Below are 10,810 nucleotides of genomic sequence, written 5' to 3'. Positions count from 1 at the left end.
TTAAAGTTGTCCAAGGGAGGTTTAGGTTGGACATCAGGAAGAATTTCTTCACAAAATGGGTGATCAGACACTGGAATGGGCTGCCCAGGGAGGTGGTAGTGTCACGGTCCCGGAGGTGTTTCAGGAAAGACTGGGCACGGCCCTCAGTGCTATGGTCTAGTTGACATGGTGGTGTTGGGTCACAGGTTGGACTCGACGATCCCAGACATCTTTTCCAAACCATCCGACGCCAGCACAGCTGCCACACACCCGCAGCCGCACGGGCACGCGCGAAACAGGCCCCACCCCCTCCCGGGCCCCGCCCCCAGCAGGCACGTGACCCCCGCCCTCAGTGCCGCCCCTGGCCCCGCCCCTGCGCTCCCGCCAAACGCTTCCGGCCGGGGCCGGCGGCGCAGCGCGCACGCGCCGGGGAACCCGGAAGCGGCGGCGCGGCGGGTCCGGGGCGGTAGCGCGGTGGGGGCGCTGCCAGCGCGGGGCTCCCGGCACGGGGTCCCGCGGCCCGGCCCGCTCGGGGGGCGCGGAGCGTCGGGGCTGCTGCTGGGGCAGGTAAAGGGGTCCTGCGGTGGCAGGGGCCCGGGGAGGGACATGTGAAGATGTGTCCCGGAGGTATGGGCGGGGGCTGCCCGGCGCCGTGAGAGTGTCTGGGTGAGGCTGCGGCGGTGACGGAGCGGGGAAGGGTCTCCTCGGGACGGCGGGGGTGTGGGGAGGTAGGAGAGTGACCTCGGCTCGGGCCATGGACGATGTTGGTTTCTTGGAGTTCAGGGTGGCAGGAAACTGGCGGGTTTGCCTTGGACATCGTGCTCGGAGACTGACACTGGTGTCAGAGCGGAGAGGGGCATCTAAGGGCATGTTTTAGTGTGCACTTTTGTCTGTTAAAAGTTATCCTTTTTTGATGTTATCAAAAATTATCCTTTTGATGACTCCTTAAAGCAGTTTTCCTGTCATTTAAATGCTGTGTGGTCATCTTTTCTGTTTTTTGGTTTGGTTGGTTGGCTTTTCTTTTGAGCAAGACAGTTACTAGTTCATGTATACTAGTTCATATATACGCACACACACATGTATATGTGTGTATATATATATATGTAAGCTGAAAATTTGTAGGTCAAATAGATGTGCTTTCATCTTGCTATATGCTTTATATGTAACTATGTGTATCTCTACCTATAAACACATATTTAGAATTATTTTCATACTTTCAAACAGTGGGACTGGTGCATTATTGAAAATCAGGCCATCAGATTTGTAACTAATAACTCAATCTCTTGTCCTTTTTTCTTAGTGCTTGACCTGTAATATAGATATCTTCCAGGATGCTGGAGTCCTATGTAACTCCTATTTTGATGAGTTATGTGAATCGCTACATAAAAAATTTGAAGCCCTCGGATCTGCAGTTGTCACTCTGGGGAGGAGATGTTGTACTTAGTAAACTTGAATTAAAGTTGGATGTACTTGAACAGGTATGTTATGTTTATAGTTGTTATAGTCTGTGCATTTGATTTAAAAGAAGTTGACTGAATTATTTAGATTGGTCTGCACAGCTAAATAATCATTTAGTGCTTAATTGTTTTCTTCTTATGCAAGTTCTTTTTTTCCCCCCTGCATTTAGTTATTCTTGCTTTAATTTCATGCCATTTGTTTAGCAATGAATGGTAGTTCTTTACACATTCTGTAACTTATGGGTGTGAAGAGAAGGGCCTTTTTTCAGACATGTTTTTTTTTTTCAGTAACCATTGTTTTACGTATGAACGTTAATTAAATTTCTTTTCCAGTCATATTTACTAATTGCATATAGTAACTAATCCAAAATGTCACAAAGTAAAGTAGGATCTCTATAATTATGCAAACTAAACACAGAGTTGTGTTCTCTGTTTGGTTTTCTCATTTAAGATTTCATCATTCCACTTGTATCTAAACTTAAGAGTAGTTGAGGGACAGATTTGATCAACTGGTTTATGTAGATTAGATCAGAGACTAAAGACAAACTTGACCAACTAATACACTAGATACAGAATTTGGAGTCTCCTATCAATATAAATTAATTAAGTTTTAGTAGAGAGATGGTTTCCTTTTATACTTATCTGAGTTGACAGCTTGAGTGTGTGAGACAAGTAAAGCTGGCTTTTGTTGTGCATGGTGTAGCAAGTCTTAGCTAGAGTCCTGTGTCCAGATATAGTCCAACCAGGTGAAGGAACTGAGATAAATGCAGCAAAGAAGAATGGGAAATTTAGACAATACATCCATTGAAAGAAGAATGAAATAGAGAGGAAATGCATTTTTAATTTTGAATAAAATAAGGTGAGACAAGATAGGGTAAGAATTTTTTGGACGTGACAAGAAACGATAGAATAAATTGCACACAGGGAGCCTTAGGTTGGACATAAATGACAGACTTTTTTTAGTTTGATTATGAGGCATTGGAGTAGACTGAGGAGACTGCGTAGTCTCTGTCGGGGACACCTTTTAAAATGTGGAAGAAGTACTTATGGTTAATTAAGAATCTCTGATCCTGTTCTGGAAGAGGAGACAATCTTTCTTTCAAGAGATCCTGTCCTATTTTCTGTGCCTTTTGAAGAGCCTGACTTGTCTGCCTTCAAGTATTTGCTGGCCTCTCTATTTTCTCTGAAGTCTATTAGTTCCTCATTTTCTTGACACAGCTTGTCCATACAGCTGATGTGGATACTAGACTTCAGTTGTGTAGGATGTGTTCCCCCGTGAGCCTTTTTAAATGTATGTATTGTAGAACCAAAGAAGGACTGGTCAGAAAGGAATTCTGGAGGTCATGTAGTCCAGCCTCCTCTTCTGAACAGGGCTGTTGCCAGCATTGTCAGACCAACTTATGTTTTTCTCCAGTTGAGTCTTGAAATCTCCTGTCTTGTGAAAACCTTCTCTCTGGGTAAGCTGTTTCAGTGCTCTACTGTATATAGAGAAAGCTTGTCCTAATAACAAATTGTGATGGATATTAAACTTACTGTATTACCTGACACTATTAGAATTTTGCTGCTGTCATTGGTGATATTCCCTTTCCAGTAGTTGCAGTTTGCTGGTGGGTGATCCCTGGCTTCATCTTTGTCTACCTATGTGTCAGCTGGGTTCCTAAATATCCAGCTCAATCCAATAATGTCATGGCTCTTGTAGTGGTGCCATATGTACCTGTGCTCATGACTTATCAGCTTGAATGGGGATGTGAATATGTGATAAATTCAAAATTTAGCTCGGATTATTGTTTTTACATTATTTGGCTGTGTCTTTGTGAAACGTAGCGATCGTAATTTGATTCTTATTATTCTTTGGAACTTGTCTGGACCCATGGACTGTATTTAGGGTGTCTTTCTCTTTTTTGTGGAAGGGATGCTGCTTTACACCTGCTCAGCAGAAGTCTTTGAGTATATAGTGTGTGATAATACAATGACCCAAGCCTTTGCAGCTGGCAGGGAGCTCCCTTGAGAAGCTGGTTTCTAAAAATTACCAGCTATATTGTTTTATTTGGGTTCTCTGCCATGATGGGTTCATGGTATCTGAAGTTAGTCACCCTAACTGCTCTGCTCTTTTAACATCCTTTCTGTCCCAGGCTATCCCCAGCCTGGTTCCCTACTCCTTATTTGAGACAAACACAGCTTTAATTTCATGCTTTAGGTTTTTAAATAGAAATGCACATATCCTGGATATCTTTGTCTATAGCCTTGAACATTTTTCAGAGAATTCCATCTTTTGTGGAGTTATACGTGACTTTTTGGGAATGTTAGCATAGGTGCCAAAATACTGGACAAAGCACCTTATAACAGATTTAGGACAAGTCTGTGCTTTGTCCCCTCACTCTCCTCACTTCAGCTGATATTAGTGTTCCCATGTTGTGCTCTTACAGGCGACCGAACAGAATCCCAAAGGACAGGTGACAACAGAACATACACTGCTGTCTGTCTTCTAAAAGCTTTTTGTGACCAACTTGGAACCAGTACCTTTTGAAATCAGATGTAATACAGTTGTAAAATAAGATAATGTAATAAATTTTCTATGTAACAACCCCAAAGAGAATGTTTCAGTACCTGAAAATACTTTGCATGTTTTTTATGTATATTTATGTATGTTTTATGCTCTCATTAAACTGAGCTGATTGTCATTGCAATGACTTTTAGAGTCTGTCCTTCTCTCTGTCCCCTTTTTCTTTGTACAATATCACTTCTGTACTGGAAGTCAAGTACTAGTTTGTACTCCGGTTCAACCTTCTAGGTACAGTGTAGCTTTTGTACGTAATTGTGTCCCTCTTTGAGTAGCCAGTTAATTATAATTATATGTATATAATATATAATATTATAATAATTATCTTTAGTTGAAGAATAAATCTGATAAAATTTTGGTATGTTTTTTCCCTATCTCGGATGATTCAATTACTGCAAGATGAAGCATGCCAAGAAATTTTCCATCTATGCATAATACACCCATTGTACAAAGATTACTTCAAGAAAGTAATATGCAATAAACAATTAAATACTGCTTTTTGGAAAAGCCTTTTAAGCACTTGTCAACTTTTATGTGAGGTTCCCGTGGTACCAGAGGTAACAGAACTACCATGAACTTGGTGACCAACTTGTGTGTAATGTTTCTGTTGACACAGTGGTACCAAAGAGATAAGATACATGGAGAGCTCTTTTTGCAGCTTTTGTATATTCCCTTAACAATGTAGTTTTTTATGTTAGCTGTTTTACAAACTCAGACGAGAAAGATGAAGCAGTCTTTGGAAGACAAAGGATAGCTTGATCTAAAGACTGAGTTGTATTATAAGTGTGAATTTTTCATATCCAAAAGAATTAAAAAAGACATATGAAAAATTCTAATGTACTTAAATGATTTTAAGGAAACTAGAGCATTGAAATATCTTTATTTTAGGTGTCTGTGTTATGTGCCACTGGCTTACTTGTGAAATACAGCCTTGACTGTGAAGAAAAGGTATTTGAGTTAATGCTGATGTGGAGAAAAATACTTGCCAAACACTCCAAAGTTTGGGATAGTCTTGTGTTTTAGAGCGAGGGGAGATTTTAGGTAAAGGGGCATTATGGTCATCTAGTCTGCAGTCTTGCATGATATCAGTCTGCTATTTATGGGTCAAGCCCAGAAGTTTGTTTTTAGTCATATAATATTTTTGTAAAGGATCTATGTGATGTAAGTGTAAAATCTAAAATGTAATGTCTAATCAGTCATGAGTACAGAAGAAATATTAAGAATTTCAAGTGGTACTTAATGAAAGGGGAAAGACTGCATAGGAAGTGAGGAGGAATAAAAATGGTCTTTGTTGTGTTATATTTTGAACAGGTTTATAAATTCAGCACACACATGTATTGTCTATTGAAATAGTACAACAGAGAGTTCTCTGCATTGCTTTAAGGAAATTAGAATAATGCCAGACAACATTTGTATCTGAATTTCTTCGAAAAAGAACTATCTTTTAAATATGTAGTGCATTTGCTTGTATCATCTCATTTTGAAATAATTCCTACTTCCGTTTCTTTCAATATCTAGCAGTTAACTAGACAAAAATGAGAATGTGTTAAATCCATCCAGAAAATAGTGGAAAAAGAGCTATTCTAGCATACCTTTTGAAGTAAACACAGGTCAGGCTCTAAATAGACATTGTGGTATTGATGAGTAACATAAAATTTAGATAACTACGTGTCTGGAATGGGAATTTATTTCTTATTACTGTAACAGTGTTAATTTGCTGTCTTGATCCCTGAAAGCATTATCTCTTAAGTTGTAATGTATTTTTATAGATTGTATTTTTTTTTATAATTTGTTTCAGTGCCACTCCCCCTCCCCCCCAAAAAAAGAAAAAAACCAACAGAAAACCACAAAAAAACTCCAGGACAAAAGGCTCTATTTAATTTATTGTATGATTACTGTAGCAACATGTGTAGCTAAACTGCCCAGTACTTGCTTTTCAGTGTCTTAACTGAAACTGTTTGGATTAAAATTTTATTTGTGTTGCTTGTGAGCATACAGCTGAATTTTTAGGAGAGAGGCTTTTGGCTAAAATCCTTAAGTATTTTAGTGAATAAGACGAAGAAGAAACACTTTGTAAAAACAAATTAGCAATTTCCTTCAAACCTTTTATTAGAAACTCTGTAACTGTCTTCTTTTAGAATAGGGACTTGGAATTAGATGTGACTTTGTGTAAGCATGGCTGAGGAAGGAGTCAGGAGTTTCCCTAACATGAGATGACTGTGTTTTTTTTGAACTTCATTAACGAAAGCTCATTAAACTCCCAAAATTAATTTATAAACTGAAAGCTGTACTTGGCAAAAAAAACCCAGAGCTATAATTTTATCTAGTTTTCTTCTCTGAAGATTTTGTCAGCAGTTAATGTACTTTCATCTGCTCTTAGATGCAAGATGAACTTTTTCTTAGTACCAGTAGAAAGGCTGAAGAGGTATCAGCTGCAGAGTGGAAAGCGTTGCTTAAACCAGCTCGTATTAGCAGCTTTGTTGCTGTTGTGGTGATAGGTATTCCTGGGTAAAAACTGTTAACTTGTCTTTTGGGTGACTAATTAGAGGCTATCTCAGAATGCTAACCTGTCACAAATGTAATAATGGTTGTTTCAACTCTCAACTTAGGACATGGTAACTACTTAGGAAAATCAAAAATTTTGGTGGGCTTTCAAAACTTGTCACCAAGGTTTAATTATATATTCATCATTTGTAAATTTATCCTTGATTTTATTTCAAGATATTAGGAAAATAATGACATAAGCTAGCTTCACAGAAATATTCTGTAGGCAGATTTTTAAGACTTTATAATATATGTCACCTACCAAAGGCAAAATAACTTTGTCCCCAAATTTTATTCACATAGAAGCTCTATACAGCAGGGATACGTGTAGGGTCAAGCAGTGCAGGAAAAGAGGCTTTCTGCATCTACTTCTAGATGTTTGTCTAAAATTGCCTAGCAACTTGCCTGTTTGACCTCTGAGTTTCTTGGACCTTTTCTATTTAACATCTGTTCATTCAGAGGAATTCTGAGTTGAATGTTGTATGTACCCAAGCTGAGCCAAGGTGCAAAGGTGCTTAAGCCCTGCCTTGCCAGGATAATTCTGGAGTTCTGAACAAAGTTTTATGTCCCTGAGTTTACTAAGAAACACAACAATTAAGAGCCTGAGAGTGCTGGTCAGCAGCAGACTCAGTAGGAGTCAGCAGTGTGCCCAGGCAGCCCAGAGGGCAAACCCCCTCCTGGGGTGCATCAAACTCGGCATCAGCAGCCAACCATCACCAACAGAGGTGACTGTCCCAGTGTAACAGTGTTGGTGCAGCCTCACCTTGAGCACTGTGTGTTGTTCTGGGCCCCACAAGGATGTGTCCAGAGGAGGGTAACAAAGCTGGTGAAAGAGCTGGAGGCAATGTCCTGTGAGAAGGGACTGAGGACTTTGGGCTTGTCTGTTTTGGAGGAAAGGAGGTTGATGGGTGACCTCACTGCTCTCTAGAGCTTCCTGAGGAGGGGATGTGAGAGGGAGGTGCTAAGCTCTTCTCCCTGGTATGCAGGGATAGGACATGTGGGAATGGTTCAAAGCTCTGCCAGAGGAGGCTTAGACTGGATGTTAAGAAGCACTGACCAGGGTGTGGTCAAACACTGGAACAGGCTTCCTAGAGGAGGTGGATGCCCCATGCCAGTGAGTGTGTAATTGCACAATGCCCTTAACAACTTCTGGTCAGCCCTGAATTGGTGGGGCAGTTGGACTGGAGGGTGGTTGTAGGTTGGCCAAAGCTATCACTTAGCATCTAGGAGACTTAGATTCACTTATTTCTCCATCTGAGAAGATTTACACCTGTAGTTCCCAGTATCTAAGACGAAGATGAAAACATCATGCTTATAAGCAACTTGAAGACATCTGTTGTTTTTTCTCCATTAAAATTTTATAGTAAAAAATGTTAGAATAGGACATCAGAAGGGTAAGAAGATGAATCATCACTGGAACCTCATCATTAGAATACTTAGTATTGAGAATGCTGACTTAAAATTCTGACATAGTATCAAAAATTGTTTCTTTGTTTTGCAGTAAACACTTACCTTCATTATTCCAAATCTTGGTTGCTTGTTCTGGGACCAGGTCTCTAGCCTGACCACTGTGTCTGTTAAGTGCTCTGAAGCTACTGGAGAACTTAAAACACTTTGGCACCTTATTTCCTACTGAATTGCTGCATGCAGCAACTGGCTCAGTGGGGCTGTGCTGTAGAGTTGTGATCTCGGCATTGGCTGGATGGAGTGTCAGGCATTTGTTAGGAGTTCTGGACTGATTTGCACCAGTTTTTAAAGCAGTGTGACATCCACATTAGGCCTTGATGAGGAGGAGTCCAGTTTTGTCCATAAAAAATTTAATAACTTTGTGTTCACTAGCAATTTGATGTGAATGGGGCAACAGTGGGCCAGTGTTAAGAGCACTGAGCTCTTACAGCTCTGAGTATTAAAATATTTTCAAAGAAATTGCCTTGCTGTTGCATTGTCAATGTTTAATTCTAAATTTGTTCTCTTCACAATAACACAGGTTGCATATTAATTTGAGCATTTACTTTCACCTTGATCATTTCTACTTGTCCCCTGAATAGTGACGCGTGTTGCAGTAGCTTCATGTGAGAGAGGTGGTTTTAAACTGTTTTATTATTAAGGACATGGTAATCCAAACATCTCCTTTGAACAGACTAATTGTAATGTAAGCATGCAAGTGATTATAAGGGCAAATCCCATGCCTCGTGACACACTACTGATTAGGGGAGAATAAATTTTGACTTGTTTTGTGATAGAACCATACTATTTTGAGTTAAAAATGGGTCTTGAATTTTGTTATGTTTCGATAGTTAATTCTGCATTCTTTGGTGTTGTTAGGAGCTGAAACTGCCATTTACGTTTTTAAGCGGGCATATTCATGAACTTCGGATTCACGTGCCATGGACAAAATTGGGATCAGAACCAGTTGTCATCACTATCAATACAATGGAATGCATTTTGAAGTTAAAGGATGGTGCTCAGGTAAGAAATGTGATGAATGCTTTTCTAATATTGAGATGTTGATGACAATAATAACTTCTACAGGTCACTTTCTTCAAAGCCTTCTGAAGAATCTGACACGTAAAGTTGGGATTCCTTTTATTTTCTGAGAGGCTAATAATGTTCTAGTCATGGCTAGTCTCTTCCTTTATGCTTATTTTTAAACTCTGTCTTAGCTGCAGCTAATAAAGAGTTCTTGCAGATGTGAAAGCATGTAATTAGGCTCTGTCAGAATTTTCCTATGATTAGAGAAGAAGTGGATTTCAAGAGCAATATAGCATCCTGTGGGCTTGCTGCCTCTCAAGAAACAGTGCTGGTTGCATGAGTCAGCTGAATGGGGCACAACTCAGCACTGGGCGTTTTTCAGAAGTGGTGTTGCTGAAGGAATGCTTTAAAGATCCTGGACTGTAATTAATGTTTACTTTTAGGAGTTACAGTGCTTGCTTGTGTATAGTACTTGGAAGACTTCCTTTATGTAAAGGTCACAATTTGTACACTATGCTGTTTCACAGGCTTAGGAAAGGTTTTGTTCTGACACAATAAAGCTGAAATATGGTGTCTCAGTTTTTGTCATATATCTAACTTAGTTAACCAAAAGTACCTAGATATATTAATGTTAAACTTGCTTTTTTTTAGTCACTATAGTGCTTTGATTCTAGAGAGGTTTTCTGGTTTGTTTTTGTTGGTTTTTTTCAAGCCTTGTTCACATTTCAATTTCAACGTGGTCTTTCAGTTATATTGAGAATCATGCAAAAGAAAATTCCAATTTATGCAAAATTCAAGTGTTTCGTAGGGTGCTTGATGAGCTGTTAACTTTTAACAGCAATAAATAGATGCAAGCCAGCAAGACCATTGCCAAACACTTTTCTGTGATGGTTGATATTTCTTGTAATATTCTTTTACAGTTCCAGATCTAAGAGGCTTTTTTGCTGGGGTAGAAACCTCTAGTTCTAGCTGTGCCACCCGCAAAGCACGCGCTTGCATTCTGTAGTTACGCTTAATCTGTGTGCAGACGTGCACGTGCGTATACACACAGGTACACGCACCAGCAGCCAAATGCTAAGTACTGTTCCAATATTAAGGTAAGCTTTTTGAGACCAGATGTTCCATGAGAAATGGGTTTTAGAAGCAGCGAATTGCAACTGATTATAAGAGTTGCAGAAAAAGATTTGTAGCCCACGACTTTGTGCAACCCAGAACTAATATTTGATATTGGACCTTGCAGATGGCTACTGCTGGAATGATCAGATTTCCTGCTTGCCTGGTATTCGAAACTTAAATTTTGTGGTGCATACAGCAAGAGGTCAAGTGTCACAAATGTAAAGCACTCTCAAAACAAGTATTTATTACAGATGTTTAAGATTCAGAGGCAAGAAAGGAATTTTGAAAATTGCAACTGACATTTGAACAAATTATTCAGTGGTATGTACACCCAGGAGGATAAAATTTGGGTCTGTGCCATAGAAGGATTATCTTTGACTAACAAGAATGTAAATGAAAACACTTTAATGCTGTTTTCTGAGGATATGGTTTAAAAAGTTGACAGCTTGAATTTTATTTTTTTAAATTACTATTTGAAAGTGTTTTATAAAAAGAAAGTGTTCGAGAAATTCTTGTGTTTGTACCTTGTATGGCAGAGTACTTGGCTAAAATCAATTGTCATAAAAATCTTTGTAATCAGTGAATAAAAACTATGAATGAAATAAAATATTTCTGTGGAAAATGTTAGTAAAATGGACTTTCAGTGAATTTAGCTCCACCTTGGAACTGTTTTGCCAAGAAC

The 10,810-nt window shown here is 39.4% G+C and overlaps 1 protein-coding gene across 2 annotated transcripts in view; it reads left to right on the top strand.

Annotated features, from left to right (window-relative positions):
* The first annotated feature begins 436 nt into the window (after positions 1-436).
* VPS13B (vacuolar protein sorting 13 homolog B) overlaps positions 437-10,810 on the top strand; it is a 427,213-nt gene continuing 416,839 nt past the window's right edge. For both annotated transcript variants that reach the window (XM_027717679.2, XM_027717677.2), the window contains exons 1-3: positions 437-546; positions 1,280-1,457; positions 8,866-9,009. In XM_027717679.2, coding sequence (XP_027573480.2) covers positions 1,311-1,457; positions 8,866-9,009 — 291 coding nt within the window. In that variant the 5' untranslated portion in view covers positions 437-546; positions 1,280-1,310. The remainder of the gene's footprint in view (positions 547-1,279; positions 1,458-8,865; positions 9,010-10,810) is intronic.

This window comes from Pipra filicauda, unplaced genomic scaffold (assembly GCF_003945595.2).
Source record: "Pipra filicauda isolate LSUMZ 115617 unplaced genomic scaffold, ASM394559v2 scaffold110_size2237424_pilon, whole genome shotgun sequence".
Lineage (NCBI taxonomy): Eukaryota > Metazoa > Chordata > Aves > Passeriformes > Pipridae > Pipra > Pipra filicauda.
This window is presented reverse-complemented; position numbering and strand designations above follow the sequence as displayed.